This window comes from Daphnia pulicaria, chromosome 5 (genome assembly GCF_021234035.1).
Source record: "Daphnia pulicaria isolate SC F1-1A chromosome 5, SC_F0-13Bv2, whole genome shotgun sequence".
Lineage (NCBI taxonomy): Eukaryota > Metazoa > Arthropoda > Branchiopoda > Diplostraca > Daphniidae > Daphnia > Daphnia pulicaria.
Window position 1 is genome coordinate 4,952,238 of NC_060917.1, and position 27,919 is coordinate 4,980,156.

The 27,919-nt window shown below is 43.2% G+C and overlaps 2 protein-coding genes across 4 annotated transcripts in view; both read right to left on the bottom strand.

Moving 5' to 3' along the window:
- LOC124340774 overlaps positions 1–24,064 on the bottom strand; it is a 75,899-nt gene extending 51,835 nt beyond the window's left edge. For 2 of the 3 annotated variants that reach the window (XM_046793402.1, XM_046793404.1), the window contains exon 1: positions 12,654–13,560. The gene's annotated coding sequence lies outside the window, so the exon portion shown is untranslated. Of the gene's footprint in view, positions 1–12,653; positions 13,561–20,725; positions 20,856–23,940 lie in introns of those variants that run through there. The other variant, XM_046793403.1, reaches the window with a different exon arrangement.
- Positions 24,065–24,267: 203 nt separating this feature from the next.
- On the bottom strand, positions 24,268–27,866 carry LOC124340880 (bromodomain-containing protein 8-like). Its single transcript, XM_046793635.1, has 9 exons — positions 27,702–27,866; positions 27,246–27,339; positions 26,968–27,182; positions 26,774–26,906; positions 26,287–26,702; positions 25,120–26,221; positions 24,915–25,055; positions 24,674–24,851; positions 24,268–24,602 (listed from the first exon to the last, which is right to left on the bottom strand). Exons 1-9 carry the CDS (start codon positions 27,733–27,735, stop codon positions 24,369–24,371), a joined length of 2,547 nt encoding a protein of 848 aa, XP_046649591.1. The 5' UTR covers positions 27,736–27,866; the 3' UTR covers positions 24,268–24,368.
- Between the last annotated feature and the right edge of the window lie 53 nt (positions 27,867–27,919).

The window sequence follows — 27,919 nt, forward strand, 5'->3', positions numbered from 1 at the left end:
CGACAATGTACCGGCAGAAAGTTCCAAAGTTTCCTTGTTGAAATGACATCAAATCTCTTTGTTGTTTTACAATAAACGTTGCCTGCCTTGACGTCACGAAACATACAAACGACTACAAGACTTTTCAGTTTCAGACCATTTGTGCGCAACATTTCCGCGACTGACGATTATACTTTTCAAAATGTTCGGTGCACTTGAACTCGCAAGACTCTTGCGATCGGGTTGCACATAGCCGGTGACCCGTCCGTCTGTCCGTCTGCTTTTAGTATAGAAAAAAAGCAAACGTTTCATAATCGGCTTGTCCGGCTGACGCTTCCCGTCCGGACTCTTATTCCTCTTTTGATCCTCGCACTCTTTCTTTTTCTTCTTTTCACTTTGCTTCTTATGCAACTTGATTCGATTGGAGCTTCAACTTGACGTCTGTAACGGGATGACGTCAGCTGAACTGGGGGGGGGGTCTACTCGGCGGAGAAAAAAAACCGTTTACACACATATATATTCTCCGGCGTGTCATCCAGTCATCCGAATAAAGAAAAAAAAAATAAAAATAAGGATCACCCAAAAGAAATAAATGGGAAAAGGAGGTCTATATACGCACATTGAGAGCGGGGGGGTTGGCAGCTCGTCAATGACATTTTCCGGCGCTTATAGAAGCGAAGAAGATGAAGAATACAATAAATAATAACCGCGTATAGTCGTATCAAATATATATAAGACCCACCCATACAGATCTATCGAAATGGGGCTGGATGGGCGGCTCCCGCACTCCGGATTTATACATCGGCCGTGTGTGTATCTATATAGTGCCGTGCCAAAAGGTCGTCAAAACGGTGGGCTCGGTCCTTTTTCTTTTCTTTCGTAAACTCTTCCCCCCCCCCTTTTATTATTCGCCAAACCCGATTTCAGGTAGATAAAAATATAACCTCCAAAGCTTTTATCATCGACGATCCAGTTGATGCTCCTAAACGTCCCTCGTCGAGTCTCTGTCGTCGTCGTCGTCGGAGAGAGAAGGACTTTCCCCGAATTCTACGCCATCCTGCCCGTGTTGCCTGTCAACTACGCTAGAACGGAGACTATTGGTTTACATCCACACACACACACACACTGTATACACTGTATATACGGAATATATTTACCGTGTCAAGTCGAGCGTCGATAAAGAAAATGACATTGGAAAAGTCTCTGTATTTGTTTTGTCCCCCCATTTCTTTTTCCCGTGTACTACTTGTATGCGGAATAGGTAAGATTGTCGTCGGTCGGCTGAATCAACAAATAGATATGGTATATCATCGACTACTACTACTACTACTACTACAACGAGAGAAGTTGTAGCAAAGGGGGGAAAAAGAAGAGCTCGCAAGTGAAATTGGTCCGACAATAAAGAAGCAAGACAACTGAAAGATATTGTCAGATATATCAATATTGAAATGGCCGTGTGCTATTGGGTTGATGGCGACGGTTGGCAACGAATCAAACGAAATGAAACCAAGCAAAAGAGATGATATGTCGACACACACACAGCACATCCCAGACGATTCCATCAGTGAATCAAAATCTATTTCTCTCTGTTTCTCCTCATGCGACACATAGGCCAAACGAGGTAACAAAAGAGACGCAACGGCAGAAGAAAGAGTTACAACCCCGCCATCGCGTTAGCCATTTCGATCCCGTAAAACATTGGAGAGCGGTGCCCAACTGTCGTGACGATGGGGCGAAATACGTTCGACCGTATCTCTCCTTGATCGATTCAGAGTCGATCTACTTCAGACCAATCGAATGAAAACAAAAAAAGTCGAAGACAAGAGGCAAAAGTAAAGAGGCGTGTACCAACTAATGTTCATCCGAACCTACAGATGTGTGTAAGACGCTCGTCTGATCGACTTAGAAGTAAGAAATAAAAGAGCGCCCCAGATACAATCGGCAAGAGAAAGAGGAAATCGCCTTTCCCCACCCCGAAAAAAAAAAAATCGTTCGACATCAAAGTCCCATCAACTTCTCGCTTCCCCCTCCCCTCCGTTTGCCGGCGTTTGATTCGCGTGATTGCGAGAGAAACGAATCCGGCGCGCCAACCCGACCGACAGCTAAACGCCTTAAGTCATTGATGATGTATCCGGCTTGAATAATCACGCACGCGAGGCATCGCCCAGTCAACAACTGCTCCCCGACAAAAGAAATAAAGAAGCGGATGGATGGATGGACGCCCGCTCAACTGATTTTTTTTCCAGCCCCAGCCAATACTTTTTTCCCTGACATTATATTGTAAGACTGCAGCGAGAAGAAGAAGGTTTCTCCCACCGTCCGTTCACGGCACAAATGTCAAAGTAAGTAATTGAAGCCATAGTCCATCTCGACGACGAACGCCAATAAAGAAAACGTTGGCGGTCACGTTGGCTGCTGCTGCTGCTGCTACTCCCGCTCGCTCAGATATTATTATACGACCGACCCGGAAGAAAAAAGGAAAAAAAAAAAAGAAAAGTTTTTCATCTCGGCAGATATTTTCTTTTCTGCAACTGACCTGGGGAACTTTCCCAACAAACGTTAGATGCCTGTGTGCGTGTGCAGTTGCGGCAGCTGTTTCTCCCGTACGGAGAGGAGCATCTTGTTCTCAATATAGGCCCCCCTCGGCAGACGACAGTATTGATTACATTCACCCATTTTCTCCCCCCACCCTCCCATCCCTTCCATCCCTTGCATGTGTCGGCGTGTGCCAGTGAATGCAAGTTTCATCCTCCCGCGGGGTTAAGAGGAAAAAAAAGATCGTCTCCTTCTTCTTCTTTTCCTTGGAAAATAACAAAACAGGAAAAACAAAAGGGAACCTGCTTCCAGGAGGCAATATCCTGGAACAACAGACACCATCAAGTGAGCTCACTGCCTCTCTATAAAGCCTTCAATCTCTCCTGTTCAATTATCCCGCTCCCCTTTTTTCTCCCCCCCTCTTTTTTTTTTCACTGGGAAAATGAAAATGCCGATGCAGATTCAATTTCTCCGGCCAGAAGCTTCTCTTATACGGCCGACGACTGGTGGGGCTGTCAAAGTTTTCGGGCGTCGGCGGTTGATGCGACGGCGACGCCCGCTCCCGGTAAGTGTTTTCTGCGGATCTCAAACTAATTCACTTTGCTTTCCTCCTCATCTGCGAGCAAACAAGTTGGGAGGTGGGAGAAGGGAGAGAGTTACTATATCGACGACGCCGCCGCAGAGTAGCTCATTTGTGTTTAGGGTCGTAGAGTCTCTCACTCTACCACGGCTCAATTCACGCACGACGTCAAGACTATCCCGCGGTCGTATTGTGTCGCGGGGAGAGAAAAAAAAAATTCCGGAGACAAGTCACTTTGAGCCGGTCAAACGGGGGGAAATGAGAAATCATGTAGAGATATGGTCGACCTCTAAATTGAACAAACAAAATATCGTTCGACCGTCGCTCGGGACTAAATTGACCGATCCTTTCATCACCAAATAACCCCAAAACGTTGAAAGCGGAGAAAAAGGGGTGGAAATTGTTTCCTAACCAGTTTAGCATTGAAGTCCATCAAACAAACAAACAAACAAACAAACCGACATCGTTATGAGCGTTTACCTACGCCATGACAACGAGAGGTGGGCGTGAGTTTTCAAAGAGAGGCCTTCACGAGCAACACAACACTCTTTAAGCCTTTGAAAGGGCTAAAAAAGCTAAAGAGATCAACGTAGTTTCTATTGGCGCATCTAAAGAAATCTACATTGAATAAAAACAGGATAAATTCAAAGAGGACTGTATATAGATGTTAAAAGACATCGGGATCGATAGCTGCTGCTCTGTATGTATAATACGGGGCCCAATAGACCGGTAGGATAAGCGATAGAAAGACAAAGAGAAAAAAAAGAAAAGAGAAAGAAAAAGAAAAAGGAAGAAGAAGACGAAAAAGTTTTTCATCATAACATTTCAAATAGTTGAGCGCTGGCGATATCTTTATCCCTGTCCTGTCCGTGGGATTTGAGCAATCTGCTTCCAGGCGACACTTTGAATGTTAGACTGTGGCTCGGCTTCATCACATGGCCGATAGTGTAGAGAGAGAGAGAGAGAGAGAGAGAGAGAGAGTCTAAATGGACTCGCCGGAGGGTCGGGATGAGAACAAGAGGGTTCCTGCTGCAATATATATATCTCCACTAGGATAGGAATAGGACAGAGAGTGAGAGAGATGGATCCATCTATCCATCGTGTGATGCTGCTGGGGGGATGGATATAGAGACTGGTGGGTTGCATTCAATAGATATCAACGAGGAGTGAGAGAGAGAGAGAGAGAACGTGGCAAGTATTGAAAAGCCCTTCCAGTTAGCTATTCCATTGTGTGTCAGGAAAAAAGAATCGATCCTTCAGACGTCGTCGTCGTCTGTGCTCCGCTTATAGAAAATCTTTCCAATCTGCTGGTGAATGTTCTTTTGTCTCACACACCCACTAAAAACTCTTAGACGGTTCATCGTCGACAGTCGATGGAGCAAAGTTCGCCAGTTCCATCCGTCAAACAATTCCAGTCAGCGAATCCCCCTCGAAAAATATAAAAGGAGAGAGAAAAAAACCCCCAGCACAAATTGATGACACACTATCAACTCGAGATAGGTGAGTCCTTTATTCAATCGACAGTCATTGGAAGGAAGACGACAAACAACTCGAGAAAAGTCAGCAAACCGGAGAGAGAGAGAAAGAGAGTAAAGACGACAGTGAAATAGAATTGATGACCCCCAACACGATTCAGTGATTTCTCTCGGCCGGCCGGCCGGCCCGCCCACCCCTGATTGGTCATTCCGCTTCCGTAACCATGTGGGAGTTACGCGAGCCAGCTCGAGTTGTATAGCAGTGAGACGTCCGAGTGTACACCATCACGTAGGCCAGAGTACATCTAACTATGATTCCCCTGATACACATCCATAATGCATGAATGAGTAGAGCCGGACCAAAAATGCTCGAAATACCTCAAATGGATAAAAAATCGATAGACCCACACACAAAATAAAAGAAAAAGGAATCCAGCGGAAAAGCGGAAACAAATAAAAGAATTAAAAAAAAAAAAAAAACCGACACGGTCGCCCGAGACGGGGAGAATTGTTACCCATCGATTTTGATTGGTTCTCTTCGAACTGTTTAATTGCTTTTGCCACGAGTTCAACGGCATCGAAGACTTCACGGCCGATTGAACGAGGAACGTGGTGGGGCGGATGAGCGGTCGGGCGGAGCGCAGGGGGGAAAAAAATAAGAAAAAAAGGGCTATTAAAATGATACGATAAATAACCCGACAATTACCGAGCGAAAAAAAAGCAGTTGGGATTTTTTTTTATTTCATTTTTTCTTGATCGCAATCAACCATCCACCACTCCCACCGTATAAACCTTCCACCCACCCAACCATTTTTGTTTTCTTTCTCCTTTTACAACATAAAAACAACCAAGAGAGAGAGAGAAACATAAATAAAACACACGGCGCTAGATGATTTGCTTGGTGACAAGGACACACACGGGAGAGACAGAGAGAGACTATAAAAGAAGTTTGACGTTATTCAACGTGCGGGCCACGAAATGGCGAGACGGATAACAGCAGGCAAATAGACAACAAGAAGAAGCTGTGCCCGACACCCGGCCTCCCCCTTTTACCAAAAAAACTACGACATCTGCGCCAGAGCTCAGTTCAAAAAATTGCGTCTTTTTCTCTCTCATTCTCTCTCTCCTCTTTTCTTCCATTCATCAACCGAGCGAACAAATAAAACGGAGGAAAGCCTTCCACAGCATAACCCTGAACTGCATCAAGCAGCCTATCTAAAATCAAAAGAGCTACACGTATAGGTTGCGGCTATACTAAAAAAAATTTTAACCGCCATCACGCGTGTGACTTTTTTTTTCTCCTTTTAACTTCCTTATAAAAATAAAGTTACTGCTATACATGGATTTTTTTTTCTTCGTCCGGTTTTGTAGACACGTTGGCAAGCGGCGAGAATGTCGGATTGATTGCGGAACCAGCGCGCATGGAGTCGTGCGGCGAAAAAACTAGTCGAGCGAGTCGCAAAAGTCTCCCAAATACCTAACAAAAAAAACAAAAAACTGGCACCACACGACGACGACGTTGGCCGATGCGATGGAAAGAAAAGAAGAAGAAGAAGAAAAGTCATTCGAGTAACGACACACAGCACAAGCAGAGTCGGAGCTCACCGCTTGACTGCTGATGAGCGCCACCCACCCAGGGTTTTTCTTCGTTATATACTACACCCAAACGACACGTGCAAGAAAATAAGAAAAATTCAATTAAAGTTGCAAAAAAAGTAAAAATAAAAAAAGAAGTACAACAGCAAGCTGCAAGGCAAATCTACTAAACAGCAGAAATACATTTCAAAGCTTTTAATCCGCGTGTAGTTTTTCTTTTGTTTTAGTTTTTGCGCGACTGTATCGAAAAATAAAGAAAACAGATTTGGCTAAATACCAAACGTGAGAGAGACAATGCTCAGCGTTAATAAGGAAAAAAGAACCGAACATTTCATGCCCAAACGAGGGGGGAAATAAAAACAAAAACAAAAAACAAAACAATGATGGTACCATTATAACATTTAGGTTGTTGGCCGTCAGTCGTTAAGATTCCATCGCCAGGTCTTTTAATAGGCAAATATAGATACAAGAATGGAAGGAAAACAGAAAAAAAGGGAACGATTTATTTTGCCAATAAATACAAGACAACAAGGAGGAGCTCACCATCACAAAATGGTTCATTGAAAACAGCTCGGCATACATCATTAAGGGCCTGCGCCAAACCGCGCGATTTTCTTTACACAACTCATTAAGCTGAAAGCCCATCGCTTTTACACAAAACCTTGATCTTTCGCGTTCTAACGTTAATCTTTAATTCTGCTCCTCCTCTCTTCAAACGCTTTCATTGCGACCAGAATTTTTATATCCATCCGTTCTGCTAGACAACACACGCGCTCGACAATGTCGTTCATCAGAGATTCCCCCCTACCACCGAAAATAATAATAAAAAAAAGGCTGACAATTTCACCGTCTTATTCTCGGCATTCTTCAAGTGAAATGCAATTGCCGGAGCAGAGGGAGAAGCAGTAGTATAGCCACAGAGCAGAGAGACGATCGAAAGAAGAGATGTCAATCGATAAAATAATGAACTGCATAAGCCGGGCCGCGTAGAAGGAGGTTTGTGTTCTCCCGGCACGTCCCATCCGAGAGTCCCGAAACTTGTAGACTTCACCGAAAAACACACGGCCGGCCGGCTGATCAAAGTGACTTTTCTTTTCTATACGTGTGTCTCTCTCTCTTTCCCCATCGCCAACTCTTCTTAATTAGACGCCTATTCATCCACCCCGCCCAAAGTCCAGTGTTAATTTGCCTTACAAAACCCCAGCCGTTGTCCTCGGACCATTCTACCTACCCCCCCCCCCCCCATGTCTTCCATCATCCTGTAAGATCCTAACTACTTGAAAAATATACATCACGGGGTCTATGTGTCCCGTATTTCTACTACACAAACCCCAGCATGTGAGAGAAAAGAAATCAGACGGAACAAACAAACGTAGAGGAGATACACAGCAGAGGCCAAGTGGTTTGGCTGCTGCTGCTGCCTCAATTCATCCTACTTTTAAAGCTCCCAAACTTGCCGAGGGATCTCTTCCTCATTTCCAGATCTCTCTCTCTCTCTTGATTCTGAATTGCAAACCAATCAGGTATTTTGTCCATTAAGCCGATTCCCTCATCGACTTGATGAAGAAAAACGCGTGGGGGGGGGGGGAATCCGACGGAGAAACTCTCAACTATATACAATACGGACGCGTCATGACGGGCTGCGGCCCTGGCATCCTTGCCAGGGCCAAAAAGCACGGCCCAAGAAAACACATTACTGCGTACTATAATCTTATATTATTCCGTCGGGAGTTTTACCGGGAAAGAAAATGGGGGATCGAGGATTGTTGTTGTTGTTGCTGGCGCTGAGCAACAGCGAATGGAAAAACTTGCGGCTCATCTTTTTTTCTCTCTCTCTTGCTTTCCCCTCTGTCGGGATGATGTTATTGCATCTCTTTTCCTCTGTTTGCTTGTTGCAAAAGCAACAGAGAGATAGAGCTAGAGAGAGAGAGCTGGATTAATCTCCATTAGCACCGCGGTGTACCGAGATAAGAAAACTTTCAACAATGGAGGGCGAAAAAGAAGAAGAAGAAAAGATGGAAGTAGACTGAGAGTCGTAGCAATGGGCGTAGGCTTGAAGGAAAATATACACAAAAGATGGTATAAAGGTATCCAGCCTTATACAATGCGAGTGAAATGGAGTAGAGCTGTGCAGGGTATATGTTACCGAGATGCGGGTTAGATACCAATCACAAACCCGCATACGTTTCTCAGGTAGAATCCTGGAAAATTGATATGAAAATACCCGACAAGGATTTGACAGAAAATTTGCAAGATGTAATCGATTGGGGGAAACGAATTGAAGTTGGTGCGGATTGTCAGAATTGGAATTTTTTTTAAATCCATTGATAGGAACTCTAAGAACAATGTCTCATTTGAGACGAAACTTTTAATCGTTTTCCGAAAGAGAAAAATGTTCATGTTGTGAAATGAAATCATAAATTAATTAAATAGTTTGTAAAATCAAGAAATTTGATCGAAAATGACTGGATTCCTCAATCCGCACTGGAGCCTCTAGCGGTTACTAACACGACATTAACCGTCTGATTTCCACATATATCAACGTTAAAACGCAAATAATCAATAACAATTTACAGCTGTATTATTAATTCCAATGAATGAAAGAAATTGACTTTTATATAATTATTTCCCCCCCTCCCAAACCTTGCAACAGAAAATAGCCCCAAAACAGCTACGGGAATTTTCTCTCCCGACTAAAAAACAAATTTTCCTTCAAAACTCTGAAATGATTAGCAACGCTCAATCGGCTAATCGCAACACTACTACACATAACCCGATTGTTGTATGTCGGACAGACATTAACGTCCGTTGAGAGAGGCCCTCCGCAATGCTGCTGGGACTTAATTACATATCCGAGTTGAAGGCAGAGCTCTTTTTCTTGTGCACATGCAAACCTACACAGTATACGCAATCATATTTCTTTTTTAAAACATCCCTCCCGAAATTACATGTTTCTCCCATACGCTATAGAAAACAGCTGGGGACATTTCCACAAATAGGAGGTTATAAAGTTGGGTAAAGAATATAATCCCGATGGCAACTCTAGTGACACTAACACAGAAATGTACTACAGTATATATTATATACAACTATATACTGTATACAGTATAGTGTATAAAATACACGCAATATCAGATGTAACAAGAGAGAGAGAGAAGTCCGGTTACCATCATCTCTGGTGCGGGCAAATAAATCGAATATGTACACACACACACAGCACAAGAGTTCTTTTCAGCGCTTCAGGACATACTCGGACTATATTCATCAAAACTGGCCGGCACTCGGACCCAATTGGTGGCGGTTGGTGTGTGCCAGCGACAGGAAATCAAACGAATCCCGATTCACATATCGACCAATCAAACATTCGAATCCAATCTGTTTGTAGCCTCAAGGTGAAATAGCGTACACACACAATAGTCCGGGAAACTCCTGCCTTTTCATTCAAACGGCCCGTCTGCACTTGTGTTTGACAAGAAGCCCGTGCTGAATGTCCCAAATCAAAAATAAAAAAATGTCGACATATCTTGTCCAATTCCAGACGACAATCGGATTGGAAATGAAAAGATTGCCCACCGTGCACAACTATTCAACGAATTACAGGGAAATTCAAACGGTAGTAAAAAGATAGCGATAAGGCCATTCGATCAAACAGCCGAGGAATTTATTAGATCGGGATGCCATCGATCGAATTTTTTTAAAAAAGCAGTTAGAAATTAAATTCAAAAAGATGAAGAAACCAGAAGGTAGTTAGTTATCTCCATCTTCTGAAATTCATCAAACGAATGAAAATCGATTAAATCTGTATGCACAAGCGGAGCACGAAACTGACACAAAAGCTGTCGAAACGTGACGGTAGAAAAAAGAAAAGGCAAAATGGGTGACGAAGCTAATTGACGTCAAACGACGATGCCACGGGGGAATGGAGCCGACAACAATAATAAAAAAAAAACAAGATTGGCCTGATTGATCCATAAACAGGCCGACGCCATCTCGCCGTTAATCGATAAACGCACAGTGTTTTTATTTTCTCTCTCCTCGAGACCGGGGAAAAAAACAAAATGGACACCCTACTTCTTCTTATTCTTCTTCTTCTTCTTCGTTATTTTCTGTTTGCCAGCAAAGGCGCTCTCGAAATGATTGACGCAACCGGTGGGTGGATGGGTGTATCGTGAGTCGGTCCCGCTCGGCTAAACATCGTCAAGTTAGCGTGCACGATCCATCCAACAAAAGCGGGGCTCAAACACATATATATAGAGAGAGAGGCCGCGATGAGAGAGAGAAAAGAGCATGAGAACCCGCCAAACATTTGTCACACAGGTCACGGTTCCGTTGGTTGTTGTGTAGACAAGCAATTGGCGTGTCTGCGGCGACCCCTGTGTGTACTTTTTTTGTTTTGTTTTCTTCTTTCGCTCTATTCCATTCAACCCATCCATCTTGTCCGAGCTCTTTTCTCTTCCGGCGTGCGGAATCGGCTGCCGTGTTTTAGATTTATGAATGCTCATGTAGTAACAGTCGTTAACCCCACAGCTGTAAACTTTTATTTCTCTCTCTCTCTCTCTTTGGGCGCACTTTGTTTTCTCTTTTGGGCGCAAAACGATACGACGAGCGTTGATTCGCTCAAACAAAGTGGATGGAAGGACCCTGCCAGGGAGATAGTTTAGACTATATTTTCGAGTCGAAAGAAAGAAAAGGGAAAACGATAACTCATTTGTCTGCCTAACATGATGTAGTATACGACTCCCCGACACTAACCTTTTTTCTAGTGAAATGTAAATTTCCCATTTCGCGGAAGATTGGAGTCGACGTCGTTTTTTGAGAGAAAGAGAAAATAAAACGCCCAAACAATAAAGAAATAGACAATCCAATTTTAATGGAATCTGCAGCGGCAAAACCGGCGCTTGCGCTCTGACCTCTTCTTAAATAGCCAATAACAATTTTTCTTTTCTCTATCCCGGGCCATAATTCAATTTCACGCACCCGTCGACAAACAAAAGAGCCACGAAAAAAAAAAGGCTCAAAAAAAAAAAAAAAAAAACGCCGTAATCAATTGATCGTCGTGGCGAAATTTCTTCATTTTTTTGTTGTTGTTTGTCTTTTTCTCTCCCCCGCTAGCGCATCACACCTCCCCCCCCCCCATTTGGAGGTAAACGACTAATCAGCCAGACCCTAAACGGTGTCCCGATCTAATGACATAGTTTACACAAGGGCGGAGGAGGAACAAACACACAAAGCAACAACAACCAGCAACGACACACTCGAGGTGTGTGTGTGTGTAAAACGAGGAAAAAACAAGGGTGTGTACAACTAAATAAGGTTTCCGCCTAGCACCTGTTCGAGTTCCCGCAGCAAGCAGCAGCAGCAGCGGCTGCAGCGCACGGCAACAACAACAGCGCAGCGAGGGCTGCCCAGCACAGTTATATCCAACGCACGATGAACCAAATCAAATTGGGTCAATTCGGAACCCCGGGATCGTCTTTCCAGCCAAACAACGGCCAGGCCGGCGAGAATAAAAAAGAAAAGGAAAAAGAAAAAAGGACGACCTGGCGGCTATTCTATTAATTCATCTATGGATGATACGCACCTCCCGTTTTCTCCTGGCCACATTTTGTCTTCACGAAAGTAGGACTACACTACACTACACTACGCTACACAAAATCCCAGACGAATTATGAGAGAGAGAAATGTAGGAAATGAAGGAAAGGAAGGAAGACGTCATGGGAAAGCTGAAATGACAATGGGAAAACAACACGCCAATGGAATTCTGAACAAAAAGTGGGGGAAACAAAAAAGTTGCCTTGGCCAACCAACGCAGGTAGAATAGACATTAGTTTGTTTCTCTTTCAAACTTCTATTCTCATCTGCATATGCTGTTCTATCTACCGACGGTACTGCACACACACACAGACAAGCGCAAAGGCGCCCGTGTATTACATACATATGCGGTAGATACTAAAGCAGAAGGGGAAAATGACGACGTCCTTCGGGTCCCGCTCGACAACAAGAAAAAATAAACCAACCAACCACACTACGGTGTAACGAGAGAGAGAGAAAAAAAAAGTGGACGACACAGATGACGCTCGCTACGGATTTCAACAATACCAGAGCGTTCATATAGAAAACACACCGGCGAAATAAAAAAGAAACGAAACAAAAAATAACGCACATTTCCTTTTTCTTTTCTCTCTTTTGGCCGAGCTTCTGGTTTGTTGTTGTTTCCTCTATTCGGAGAAAACTTGCATAGACGGACACACATCGATGGCAAAGAGAAAGAAACAAAAACGAAAAAAAAAAAAAAAACCTGTCGGAGAGGACTCAACAGATGTTGTACACGCACTGTTATCCGTTTGAATGTAACTCGGGACTACAAAAGGCCGAGCTTATCTTTCACGCACGGTGCCTGCGTACGTACGTAGCAGCGGCAGCGTTTCCTAATCGGAAACTAGACAAAAGAATCGTCAATCATGGTCAGAAAAAAAAAAAAAACTTACCAGGTAGCAGGGCTGATGCGGAATCAAGTTATTATACAGTCACTCACTCGACGCGACAAGACCGAAATGTTTTTTTTCCCTTTTTTTCTGGGAAGAAGATTTTCTCTTTTATGTTCAATGGCGGATCCTTTGATTTGATGGGCTTCCCCCTACTAGCACTAGTTGTTACAAGAAGTCAGTAGCGGACAACCATACCAACAACTTTTTCTTGTCGTTTGCCGACGAAAAAAATAAATAAATAAATAAAAAAACCAAAAGAAAAAAGAAAAACTTCCGATTTTCAATGGATCCGGAACCGAGAGACAAGACGGGAACCGCACGAAACGGTCCGGCACACACACAAGACACGTCACACGAGGGGGGTTGAAACACAGCAGACGAGGACACGGGGACAATAGTAACGTCAAAGACACGCACATCCACACATACGGAACTGTACGGGCATCGGGAACAAAAAACTCCCGTCCAAGAGTTCCAAGAGTTCCAAAAGTCACTTGCACTCGACTTCAATCAATCAAAAGTCGGCCATGTCATGAAAACTAAAACTCTGCCGTCGAATTACACTGTCTTATCGTTTTGTTTCGACAAATAAAATTATAAGTTCCACAATGCGAATCGGATTAACACGGACGAAGCAATTGTTGATTGACAGGGGGGTGGCGGTGGTGGCCGCAATAATCCGCGACGAAATCAAACCCGCAAAAATTTGGTTGCCCGCAAAAAAAATTTCACGATCGCACCAAACAAAAACAAAACGTCGGCGGGGGGAAAAAAATGTTTGCAGAGAGTCGAACACTCACAAAATAAAATTTGTTTTTCGTTCGTTCGTTTCTTCTTCGACAGCACCTCGTTTCAAACGCGTCCGCTCGGGCATCGACTCGGACCACCGACTGACGGCAGTTGGAAGTCGAGAGAGACCGAACGAATGGCTCCGGGGAAGAAGAAGAAGAAGAAGGAGGAGGACACATACACACACAGCAGTTGGAAGGGGCCAGAGAAAAGAATCCCTCCCCCAGTCACAGACCGCGCACGCCTCACAACAGTCCCGAACCGCTCCGCTTGACTGGCCCCTTTTTTTTTATTTTATTTTATTTTTTCCTTTAAGCATTTTTAACTCCTCCAGAGTTTAGTATAGACGTCGAACTAACTCGGCAGGTAAGAAAATAACTGGCGGAGAGAGGGAGAGAGAGAGCAGGTGGCTCGTGCATCTAGACTCACGCGGGTTGGTTTCCAAACCCGCACCGGGGCTATAGATAATAAGGCCTAAACCTAGTCAGCATAGAGTGGTGCGAAGGCTGCTCAGACGCTAGATTGTGTGTGTGTGTCCATTGCAATGCGTGCTTCAAACGACCTCGAACGCAACGAGGTACAACGGCGAGCGGGCGAGAAGAAAAAAAAAAGAAGTGGAAGAAAAGAGAGACATAGAAACGTAATTTAACCAGAAACGAATATCCAAGAAAAGAGAAAGAAAGAGAGAGAGACGATAGCCGACAAGTGGCCTCCTCTCTTCGTCGTTAAAGTAGTAGTAGATAAATAAATCCCGGGCTCGTTATTACACCTCACGATCCACCACTTTCGCCCAAATGGATTATTCAATTGAATAAAAAAAAAGTGGCCGCACCGCTTTTTTTGTTTGTTTTTTCGGTCGTGAATATTGACCCTGTTCAATTAAAGAAAAGTATGTACATACGTTTGTTGTTTTTCTGGCTAGGCCCTTTTTCTTTCTTTACGTTTTCCTATTCGCCGTGTGTCTGTGTGTTGGTGCAATACCTTAGAACGGATTCTGAAACCCCAAAAGAGAAAGAGCCGCACCTCCTTGAATGACGTGGTGGCTATCGACACCTTTCTTCGCCACACAGATTCATAGTCACTTATTCTTTTCTGACTCTGTGGAGAAACGGGAGAAAAAATCTAAAATAAAGAAGGAAATAGTTAGATGAAAACCAAGCGCTTCTGTCCAATCTTCTTGCCGCTGCGTCAACTAAATAACCCCTCCCCCCCCCAAAAAAAAACAAACAAAAAACAAAAGTCTTGTTCATGTGAGCGAAGACTGTGCCAAAAAAGATTCTTCCTCCGCGTCTAGGGAATATCCATCGCATCCGAGAAAAATATAGACTCTCTCTTTTTCGTTCCTACCTTGATCCCATTTTGATCCAACCATTTTTTTTTTATCTGACGTTCTTCTTGCGTAGCCGTGGATCTCGGCACGACGTCGTTCATCATTCCACATTTTCTTCTTCTTCTTCTTCTTCTTCTTCTTCTTCTTCTTCTTACAGACTAGTACCAGTATGTGCATCGGATCGAACGGATCTAACAAGCACGGCGCTTCTAATCCGCCGGTGGGGTAGATTATTCGCAACGCACACCACGACCACCACGACTGTACAATTGCAAACAGAAACAAGAAAGAAAAACAAAAATGGGAGAGAGAGAGAAATACAACCTGGCACTCCTTGCCTGTGCCCTTCAGCCGTTTTTCACGTCAGTTTACAGATTTTTTGTTGTTGTTGTTGTTGCCATTGCGCGTTTCCGACCGGGAGATTGGGTTGGGCTTGGGTGCTATTGGTTGTATATTACCTTTTTTTCAAAAAAGAGAAAATCTATCTTTACATCTCTCCATCTCTTTTTTTTATTTTATTTTATTTCGGACCAACAATAACCGTAAGAAACGAACAGAAACATAAACGACTGGGCCGGTTATGTGATTTCGCCTAATCGCACTGATTATTTTCACCCCAGTGAGATGGAACCATCAAGAGAGAGACCTAAAGTTATTTTCGTGTACATACACTACAGGAATGCGTGCGCGTGATTAGGACTCGCTGGTCACGTTGAAATTTTTCTTTTTTACCAGATATTGTATAATTATACTGGGTAATACCTGGGCGCGTTGTCAAGGGACCCAGAGAAAATGGCCAAAAAGAAACGGTAGCGCGCAAGAGAGAGACGTTTGGACGTATGTACAGTCGCGATGGAATTCGTGGTTTTTTCTTTCTCGGTCGCCGCAGTTGCTGCACGCTAATATCTTTATACATACATACTGGAAGTTATTTTCGTTAGCTACCGTGAGGAGGAGGAAGAGGGAAAGGTTTGGTTGACCGGAGATGAAGACCGCAACTAGGCGATCCAGCAACTGGGGGGGGAGGAGGGGGAAATCGGAACCCCCAAAATCCCACGGTCTGTTTTTATAATTGAAATGAATCCGCTTCTCGATGAAACGTCTTCTTCTTCGTCTTCTTTTGTGAGACATAGAGTCCATCAATACTTTCTCTTCAATAGAGCTAGAGACAGAGACAGACAGACTTTTGTTTTTAATTTTGAAATGAAGAAAAAGAAGGAAAAGAAGAAAAAGAAGAATTGGGTTCCATTTCTTACACCCAGTACAATGCGCTACATTTCTCACCTTTGAATTGAAATGCCGCCACTGTTTTTTGTTTTTCCCGCGGGGGCAATGTGCGTGTGGGGCCGTTCAAATTTCACGATATTGTTTCTTTTCACAAAACGAAGGTCTAATCTGATAGAAACCAGATTGAAAAGAGGATGGAAGGAAAACCTTTTGAAACAATCACGTCTAACCCTAAACAGTCGGTTGTGCTTAAGGCCAGCTCCGTGCAGACATCCCGCGTCGGAAATGCACAACGCAGTCGGGACAGCCACAGCCACACACAAACACAAAAGCTGCAAGATTCTTTTCTTTCCAGGATTCCAGCGTCCTGATTACACTGCGTCTTTCAATTAGGCAGTGGGAGGGAACCCGTCACCGCCCCCCTTCACACACAATTCCAAATTGAAAAAAAGAAAATCCAAACAATCATCAGCGAAATTCAGTTGGCGTCAATCCCATCGAAAGCTGATTGTCCGGAATCAAACGGACAAGTCCTACCTCGGCAGCGGGACTGGGCGCCCCAAACAACGCCTCCTCTCGTGAGTTTCTCTGGCAGAGTTGCCAGTGAAATGTACTCATACACATTCGTCTCTGTCAAGTGGAAGAGACAAGAGAGGTTGGGTCCCACCACGACGCATTGGCTGCCTCTCCTTAAACCGCGCTACTTATATTCGCAAAGCGGCAGCAATAACACATCGACGTACGTATACACGTAACTACCATCGTGGTCCCTCCCGCAAAAAGAAAAAAAGTCGAGACGTGCCCACTTGACGGAATCCATTTAACTCGAGTCGACGCCACAGAAGATCGGCCGAGTGTGCGAGTGGAGAGAAAAGAAGAGGTATTCGTGCGAGCAAACTGACGATCGATCGACGCCTTTCAATCAAGACGGCCGGAGTAGTAGGAGGAGGAACCTTGTGGAAAAGAGAGAAAAAAATCTCCGAAACAACTTAGAAATGCACATGTTTGCAACCTTGTGAGCCATCAAAAACTACACGAAATGAGTAGGAGGAGGAGATTGGTAGTGAAACGACGCGGTTGAATGCGGCAGCAGCAGCGCTATTCACTCTCGTTCTCTTTTGGAAAGCAAAACAAGAGGAGAGAGCGAAGAAGAAGAAAAGAGCTGGCGCAGAAAATCCTAAGCAACGACGACGCCATGGCCAAGCGAAGAAAGAAAAAAAACAAGTGGGCACTCCTTTTGGGATATGTGCGGAGAGACGGGCGAACGGGCGAACCGAGAGAGTTTTTTTTTGGGGGGGGGGGGAAGGCGAAGATGAAGAGAGCTCGCAATAATAACGGGCAGAGACGAAACGACGCGTTTTTCTATGCATCGACTTTTATGGCCAAACACATATCAAGGGGCCAGCCAGGGGTCCGTCATCGCACAGCACACCAATGTTGCGTTAGAGAAAAAAAGAAGAAGAAGAGAGTTAAGTTCGTCGTTACATCCGCTTCCATAATAATGCCCCAGCTATAGTGGCCGACATGGGCCAGCTTTTTGCTTACACACGTTTGTGCTGTTGCTGTTCTCTGACGTTGCTGGACGCTTGTTTGGCTTATCAGCAGGAAACACAGGGTCTCGTCTCTCTTCTGTGCCATTGTTTCCACAGCTCTTCTTGTGCGTGTGGTTGGCATAAAAAAATCTCGTGGGAAGACGGCAAGGGCCAATTGCCAATCCAAACAAAACGCAAAAGGAAAAAAAACAAAAAAAAATTCAAAAACATTGCGGAGGGAAATACAATAAAAAGAAGTCCGCTGAGGGAGCCCCTCCTGACAGGTGTCAACACATCGCCTCTGGTACTTTTATCGCTCAAGCGAATTGCTGAACCTTATTCGGAGTTGTGTGAGCTTTACCGGTAGAGAAACAAAAAGAATTTCACTGCAAAAATGATACAAAACCAAACGACTTATACAGACCCCCTCCAGGCGAATGTCAGCCATTAGATTCGTATAAGTGGGTTTATTCAGAGGCTCTCGTTCAAAGGAAAGCGCGGAAAATTCTTATTTTCAGTCTCAAAAGGAGCCTGAAAATGTTTGGATCAAACGGCGATTAATAGCCTACACAAGATCAAACGCGATTATTTACTTTGAACTAGAGAGAAAAATAAAGGTGGGATATATAATCTGTAATGCGATTAACCCGTGTATGTGTGTGTGGAGCAAGAGTCCGTCAAGCTCGACAGAGCTCAATTTAAAACCGCAATAGGAATCGGGAGACTTTGACACAAAGAAACTCAGACAATCGCTCGAATAGGTTCTAGTCATTTCGATTTCACTATGCCATGAATTGCTCCTACTGGTCCCTCTCTTTTGTGTGCCCTTAAACACAACTTTCCGCACTGGGGGAGGGTGAAATTCCGTAGCAACTCGCGGGAAAAAATAAGAAGAAAAAAAAAAAAAAAGGTAAAATGATACAAATCAGAAATGCAGTGAGCCGGGCGACAGTTGGGCACACCATGTTCAATACTTCACACACAGACAGAGACGTGTGTACAACACGTGTTTTGTCTACCCCGATGATGAGAGACGGCACAAAAAGGAGCTGCTCCGATATGTACAATGCCAGACAATGGTACAAAACTTGCGTGTTCTCTCCAAACCCAAGTGGGTTTTTTATTTTTGGTTTGTTAACGGCAGCAAGAAACGACGACGATGACGACGCCACTGATTCAGAGGACCTTCTTCGACCGTGATCCGCCTCTCGACAAGCTCCGGGTGCAGTCAAGTGTGCGCATAGAGAGTCTTTTAACAATACACACGACGAGACGATATTGCATCATCATCAGCAGCAGCAGCAGCACGACGGACTCGAGAAAAGCAAAGCACTCACGCTACAGTCCAATCAGTTCCGGATTAAAACTACTCCTCCCATCTTTCTCCGGATGGACGGGATGGACTCGGGAATGTGAAACGACGTCGTGTGATTCGAAAACTAACCCGCCACTTTTGGTAATACAGCAATTTTCGAGCTAGCCCAATTTTGAATGCTTAAACACGAGGTAATCATCGCCGAGACATACCAGGTGTGGCATTTCTTTGTTTGCACAAGGGAATTCGGTGGGACGGTTTTTTCTAGTCCCGACAACACTTTTTTTTTTGTTTAAATTTGTTTTGGGGTTCGAACCGACGACGTTTGTGACGCTCCTAATTCTCCCCCCTCGGCCAGAGTTTCATTACATTTTCAGAAGGTCCTATATCATCGAGCTCTCGACACTCTTATTCGCTGACAATAGCACATCATTAGAATAAGTGCTTTGGAACAATGGCCCTAGAAATAGACAAGCAAAGACGGAAGGGAGAGAGAGAGAGACCCAACTTCTTTTTAAAAACACAAAGATCTACTCCCGCTGACAAGCTTGTTCACCAATCCACTACCCCAACTATCGATCGACAATGAGAAAATCCAGCTCAAATGTCTTGGTGAAAAAAGAAGAAAATAAGAAAAAACGCATACAAGCTCATCTCATCCTGGACGGAAAAAAATAAAATAAAAATAAAACGTCAAAGGGGGACGACCGAAGAAAAACGGACTTATCGATCGTGAAAGTGAACGCAAAGACGACGCCGGTGAACCGGTGACGTGCTCCTATTACAGGGCAGGGGTATTCCAACGAGACCTGTCCAGCGTTCACTCAACTCGGGTCACAAAGGGACCCCGCGTGTGTTATATAGTCAACCGGCAGCAACAATTTAGACATGTATATATCTCTCTCTCTCTCTCGACGTGACTACGAAATGTGTGTGTCGGGAAAACGAAAATCGGGAGAAGATGTACACAGCAGCAGCAGCAGCAGTGGCAAAGGTGGATGCTGGCAACTTATTGGTTAATATACGTCACCCATGAGGTCGCTGTTGGGATGCTGCGGTTGGAAGGCGAATGTCGTCGTCGTACAAGGAGGAGGAAAAGGGATCTCATTTCCGGGGTTGGCTAGCTATTTGATATGCGTCCTGTTGCGCCCTGTACTTTATGCTCTCGGTACGAGACCACCTCCGCCCAAGCTGTATAGTCCATTTATCACGTGGAGCTCCTAGCTAGTTGATAAAGAGCAGCAGAGCCAAAAAATAAAGAATGTGCGTGAGAGAGGGGGATAGAAGCGTGAGGAGGACCCAATATCAGGACGGAATGAAAGGAGTCGTACACGACCGGGTTCCGGCGAGATTAGCAAAAAGCGGCTGCATTCGACACGGCCCGTTCATCACCCACAAGCGGAGCAGCGAGCCAAAAGAGTAGCACGCAATCCATCGACATTATCACTCACTATTCACTGTCAAGTTAGCGCGCGGCTACCTTTTTCCTTTTCATCCGACAGCAACCCCGCGGTAGAAAAGCACGCTGGGAGAAAAGGGCAAACCTTATTGCCAACAAATCTTGGCCATTTTGGCTCTTACCATTTTCACTCCAAACAAAATTCGAGGTTAAACTTACGCAACCATAAAAAGCTAATCTATCGTTTTCATTTCACATTATTGTTTCAAGAAGCCGTATCGATAAATAACGATGGATTTTTACATTATTTCAATAGCCTCAACTCCATTAAGCGACGGCACAGCGGGAAAAATTACGGCATTTGGGTACAGGTAAATTTGGAGTTTCACGCTCAAACAACTTCCATTTCGAGGTGGAGGTTTTCAAGTGGCAATGGGAATGGCACTCGTTTTGGAAATAACGAAATAGATGGCGACTTACCAATTAAATTAAACTGATCCAGGTGTCCGTGAAAGTTCCCGAAAGTTGATTGGCACGCCGACTGCACGCCCCTTTTACCCCTCTGGTCCATCATGCACAGCACCGGTGCGAAATTCACTGCTGTAAGCAACTTTAAAAAAAGAAAAAAGAAACCGCATTTGCATAAAGTTTTCACGTTGAATTTTAAAAAAATTATTTCACGCCACAGAGAAATGCATCTTCACACTTGATAACTAGACAAACTACTGAATCATTTTTGGGTGGATTTTGCGCAACAGAGAGGGGGAAGGGTCGGCAAAAATCGACCAAAAAGAAAAACAGAAGAAAAAGATCAAAAATGAACATAGCGAAAAAACCAAACGGAGAAAACAAATTCGAACCCCTCCTCGCCAAAAAGCTGAAAGGATAATACACCCACCACTTGCAATTGCAATTTTGTAATAAATGTAATACCTATTATTACGTATTTATTCGTCGTTAAGTTAATGTCCTATACTTTCGCCGGATTCGATAACAAAAGAGAAAAAAATAAATAAGTGACAGCTTATGTCATAACGAGGCCAAGGAATGTTCGGACATCATAACAAACAAAAAAGCATCTCCGGGCGGAACTAATAATCAGAGATTTTGATTTTTTTTTTTTTTTTGTTCCCAAACTTTTGGACGATCGCCCAGTGATTCCCCGCAAACGTTGGGATTTCACAGACTGGAACGAACGCAGAAACCCCAACAAATCACACGTTTTTCTTCTTCTTCCATTCTTACGCTTTTTCTTTTTCCCAAATCCAATATTGACTTACGACCAACGATTTAGGCATCTCCCGTCTTGTGTGTGTGTTTGTGTGTCCGACTGTTTGATTCGTCGCGGCGGCGAAAAATGCGACAGGTGGTTTTTTCTCTCTTTTCTTCCCCTGTCGTGCCATAATGCGTGTTTCTCTTTTTGTTTACCGACACACAGCCCAGCACAGCACGCAGAGCTATGGCAAGGTTGAAGAAGAAGAAGGGAACGAAATCTAGCAGCAGCAGAACCACACATTAGCCAAGCAAGACACCCCAAAAAAGGAGATAACAGTCGCTAGACCAGCTGTTATGTCCAAAATACCCACAAAAAGAAAGGGTTAACTTTATTAGAAGGGTATAAAAATGTTACGTACTACCATCAGAGAGAGAGAGAGAGGAAATAAAAACGAAGCATTCCTTTATTAAAACAAAAGCCTTAATGAACAATATCCGAGCAGCAATCTCAAGTGTATAAAAGAGTCGATGAAGACCCAGGAAAAAATTGCGCAAACGGTCTAATGGTGGGTGTGCGAACTGATCGGAACCCACGCATCATAAAAATAAAGTTCGTTGCCCAGATTGCCATACACACAATGTCCAATGTCCAGCAATTAAAAATATAGAAGAAAAAAAAAAGATTGTGAAATCGGCGCGGAAGCACAAATATTTTTTTGAAAATGTACTCCGGCTGCGCTAACCACACCAAGAAAATAAAAATTATTTGAAAAACAAGAAAGAAAAAAAAAAGGAATCTGCCTCAAAGTCAAGGTTCTATTTTTTTCTTTCATTTATTGTTATTTCTAGCCGCGGCCAACCGGGTCGCTCCCGACTCCAGACGAACGAACGAAAAAAATAAAAAATGAACGGAAGAATAAAAAAGGGAAGAATGGAAAAAAAGAGAGAGAAATAAGGTTTATTTATTGTTTGAAATTGAAAAAGAAGAAAATGGTGGTAGCTGCCGAGTTGGAATAAGCCGTGAATTGACGCCGAAGACGGGCGAAACAGTGACGGGGGTTTCGAAAACTCGCGCGCAAGACACAACAGATGGTGGCTTTTTCTCTTGTTCCAGGTATTTCTTTTTTTCTGTACGAAATTTACAAGGACTGGCCTGGTGATTGCAGCCCCTTTTGTATAGGTTTTTTCATGGCTTGTCTTTCAAATTTTCCTCTTTTAGCTCATAAGAAACTATCATTCTAGTCCCGAAAAAATGTTACTTCTACATCCCCCTCACTCTCGAAACTGTCTCTCTCACTACTAGACAGTCTTTACATTTATGAATGTTGCTGAAGGCCCGGTATTACATTTTTATGAACTGTGATTACAACGATATAAAACGGAATTTACAAAGGACCCACAAAGTAGCGTCTAAGTCTGCAAGAATTTGCTCTTCTCTGTTTGCCAGCCAGCATTTTTATAGTGATGGTTATTATTTGTTGGAATTCCTTGATGAAAATAGCGCGCGTATAAATATCATACGAAAGTCAAAGGACTTTGACGAGACAAGTGGCCGGATCCAGCAAGCCGGTCACTGCCACTGAATGTGTCTAGAGTTAATCAAAAATAACCAATCTGTCCTCCCGCCAAAAGTTTTTTCTTTTATGATCGACAACATTTTTTTGCAGCCACGTGTCGAATGAATTTCACATCATTTTCCGGCTACATTTGATGAAAATGAAAAGAAATCTGATTTGATGGGACGAACCATAAACTCTCGACGATTCGACTGAGAATATGTAGCCTTGGGGTGCGATACGTTTTGATTGGAGAGTCAATATACTTTTCAAAAGAATGATGTCTTTGTCCACTAGCGAGATCACAGGATACAGCAGCAGCTGTCTCTTGGGCCGAGAATCTTTCAAAGCTAATGATGGAAAGGATCAACCCAAATTAATGATACAAGGAGCGAGGTGTCCAGGCCACAACACTGATGGTGTAATTCTGTAATTACGTCGGAACTAAGAGCTACACATCAGGATCGGCCCATCCATTGATCAATGGACTGGCAGCAACGAGAAAGTTATCACGAAACTTGAGCACAGTTGGATGTTGTTAGAGTTAAGTTTTACTGCATCGACTACAATGTAAGAGGGAGAACCAACTCACCTCGTACGAAAACGAAGTATAGATGTAGCTTTTGACGAAACTGATTTTTCAGGATTCTGAATGGTCATAGTGATATGAATTGGGAAAAATTGTCTACTCGTCATTCCTGGTAAGAATTTATATTTACGATTATTCTGCTATTTATTGGAATCAATAGTGCTTCGTGCAAGTCTGTAAAAAAGAAAAATAATAATGTAACTGATTCCAAGTGCAACTCGACGAAATAAATTGGTTTGTACCCTCACAAGTGAACAGAGCATGGCGTGGTAGCTATAGGTCTGTGGCATCAAATCCCGAACAACCAAACAAAAAGATAATGGGACCTTTCTTACCTTTCGCTGAACCATGATGATGTGAAAGTCCAGGAAATCTTCCACGTTCGCCATTTGTCTACCACAAATTCCCACACATTCGAAATTTCGAATGCTTATTCACGTTCACCCCGTCCAGAGACACAAGGTTCAGTGGTTCACGATCACGTGGAATTCAAAGAAGACTCGAGTGCCATCTAGCAGTAAAATTATAAAATATTTTTTTCCATCTTAATGCCATCTAGCAGTAAGATAATATAGTATTCGTTTAAGCCCTTAATTTCACACTTCTCATTTCTGAAACCTGTTTTTACAATTATCTGGCAGACAACCTAACAGTGACAAGCATTTAAAAAAGCTGAAGATCTGTATTGAGTCAGAAAAATGATAATGGAAGAAAAAAAAAACGTTTCTATTAACAATGGAGTTAATGGTGATTGCAGGCAGCCTCAGTCATTGTGCAAACGTGATCTTCTCTTGGTTTTGACAGCCGCGCTATCGTCAACTTGCGCGGCGGCCGACGCTCTCTTAGCTGCACGAGTTTTGCCTTCTTCCAGTTTGACGGGTGTTTCCTCGTGTGAACTCAGCGATTCAGTCCGACGGGCAAGGTCTCGGGTTTCGCGTCGAATTGGACGCAATGAATCCATGTTATGAGCAGCGAGCAATTGAGCATTAACAAATTCCTATATAGAAGAATCGCAAAAAAAGGTCAAGTTTTAATTAATTCAACAAATATCAACAATCAGTCGATTACCTGAATGATAGTAGTGCTTTCAGTGTACATTTCCTTCGCTAAGCGATTGACTTCATGGTAAGTTGGATTGTAAACGATGGAATTGAAAAACATGAGTGATATATCCCGCTGGAACTCAACGGTGCTTCGAATAGCTCCGCTTTCAATATTCTTTTTAATGGTGCTCAAATCCATGGGTCTGGAAAATAGAACCTTTATTGAGGTTTTTCTACATACATCAATTTAGCTCAATCATATTTACCGCATGACCAAACTCCGATAGCCTGGAACACTTTCTTCTGAAATTGGTTTGGCAAAGAGAGATGCATTTTTGTGGCTGGATATTTCTCGCCACACCAACAGTATGGACTTTTTCCAAGTCCTGTAATCTCGGTCGTCTTCCCTGGAAAACCAAGAAAAAATCAATTTCTCTGTGAATCATTGAAGTATCGTTCGTAGAAACTTACGCAACAGTGCTAACAGATGAAGTGGGGCTGTTTGGAGTGGAATCAATACCACTGGATGGAGCAGGAGATGTAGAAGGAACATATAAAGGAGGCGGCAAGGATGTCTTCTTTTTTCCGACACCAGCTGGTGTAACTGGTTCGGATGGTTCCTCTGTAATCTCTGCTTCTTGCTCGTCCGACTGAGTTCCTTTACGCCCAGAACTACGTCTAGTAGTAGGACCCGATTCAGCGGATTTCGACTTTTCGTCGCTGGGAGTTCCTTCAGTTTCACTGACCAGATCCTTTTTCCGACTTCCTCTTTGAGCTCGACGCGTTATTTTGGGCACTTCTGTTTCCGATTTTACAGCGGACTCTGTTTCAACTGTCTTTTGTTCCTTTTCTTCACCCTTTTCGTCGCCGGATTCCTCATTGACTTCTTCAATTGTCTTTTCTTCTTCTTCCTGCACAATTTCCTCCTCTTCAACAGGCTCTTCCTTTAATGTGGTTGTCACTTCGACAGCGACTTCTTCCACCGTCTTCTCAACATCTTCGGTATGACTCACTTCAATCTCACTGTCAAACGCAACTGTTTCTTCGGGCTGTTCTTCTTTGACAGTCAACTCACCTGCTACTTCTGCGTTAACCACGACCACTTCGGTTTCACTCTTTACGGGCGACTCACATGGCTCTATCGAAAGGCCATTGGTTGGCACTTCTTTTTCTATTACTGGTTGGGTCTCTTCTGATTCTTTGGTAGTGCTTTCTACTTCTTCTTGGCTGATGACAACATCAGTAGCCTCCATAGGTTCTACCTCTACAACTTGCTCCGTTTTCTCGGGTACTGGGGATTCTTCCACCACTTCAGACTCAGATTCTTGGATCTTAATTTCTACTTCGTTTTTGCTTTCGGTGGAGGAAGTAGACACTTCCGTTTCTTCGGATACAGTCAAATCTGGTAGGGGTTTCCCCGGGGAGTTGAGTGGCAGCTCTAAGAGGTGGGTTAATGTCGGAGCAGCAACTCTTGTTCCTGGGGAGGAAGACGTGACTTTGGCAGGTGAGGTCTCTTCTCCAATAGCGGTAGACACTAAATTCTTTAGTCCAGGGGACATACCGCTTGGAGTGGCTGAACCCAAAGAAAAAAGCAATAAGTTAGCAATAAAAAAGATAATGGTTTAATTGCAAGAATACTTAGTGTAAAAGGCTTCGAAGGGGGCGTCGTAAATCCTTTGGTAGCACTTGGGGGACCACTTGCTGTAGCAGTGGGACTCCTCAAAAGACTTGTGAGCAAGGGTGAAGAAGGAGTAGCAGCTGGGGCTAGTGGAGTTAGGCTGCCACCAGTAGATGCAGGTTTAGTCTCACTGGAAGGCGCAGCAGTGGTTGTTTCGCGTGCCTCCTCTGACGAGACGTCGATATTAAGCTGATCTGTGATTGACGGACTACCAGTTGCCATTTCACCACCATCCACCACTTCAGAAATGTTGCTGGTTTTTGCAGGTGAACGTAACATTAGTTGTTGTACTTGCTTCAACTCTTGTTGTTTGAATTCGCGTTCTTGAAGCCATTTTAAGTGAGATTTTTGCTCACTAAGTTTCTTTTCATTCTCCCTGTAAGACAAACAAAATTCATATAAGTAATCGGTCCTTCAATGAAGTCCATAAATATGTCAATTGCTTACTCGTCGATTCGTTTGCAAATTTCGGGTAGTCGATCATCAAGTTTACCATCTTGAACTAAATCCAATTCTTTCTTTAATTTCTGATATTCTCTTCTTGATGACTCAAGTAGTTGTTGGAGCTCTTCAATGCGTTCTGTAATATTTTTATTGTTCAGTAAGCTCATAATCTAATGACAAATGTTTCATTAAATTACCTTGAGTCAACTGTCTAAGAATAATCTCTCCAGCTGTTTCTCCTTGTTGTGAGTCAGTTGATCCAGAACTTGGATGTCTCTCACCCCTTTTTCTTTTATGTGCTCCTGTTTTTTCCAAAAGACTATTATACTGCAAAGCACAATTTCTAGGAGATAACCAATCTTGTGGACGATTTGGTTCAGCAAACGACCTCAACGACCGACTCACAGAAACCCTTTGAATAAAAATTATATTATAAACATATTTTTTATTTCATTAATAAAACAAGCTAACTTACCAATTTTGATCTCCACTATGCAAAACAGAAGATGCTAAACATAACTGTTCACGAGTTGACCAAGTATCAATGGAAACCATTTTCATCTTCAACTCTAAAATAAATTTGTTTAGTAATTTTTGTTTAAATAAATTGAAATATTAATTTAATTGCAAATGAAACTATTAAACTGCTGTTGTAAAATGACACAAACTTAAGTTCTATGTACAGTTTGCAGACTGTGCAGTTCTGTGAGACACAACAAAAGCAGCATGCAAAAAGTAAGGTTTGGGTATAAACAATACAAAAATATTTATCAATGAAACAAATACTAATCTAAAAATTTTACAAACTTGTTTCAAAATGATGAACCAAATTGTTTTAGTCATTGTATGGAAACTACAATGAAGAAAACAATCGAATTGGTTGTGACAAAAACTTTATCTTACAAACAATCTAGATGACATAATAGATTACTTTGCTGAGACGAAATCTTGTCGGGACTAGCCATATTTAAATGTTTATGGGATCCAGTGAATCTCAAGTTGATTTAGTTTCTTCTAACAATAAAAAAAATTCTCATAACAATCAAAACAGACAAATTGAAGTATGTTGTCTCTCTACTGTGACTCTGACGAGACGCCGTCTAGCAGACAACAATAATTGTGTGTGAAAATGCGGGAAGTGGATTTTTA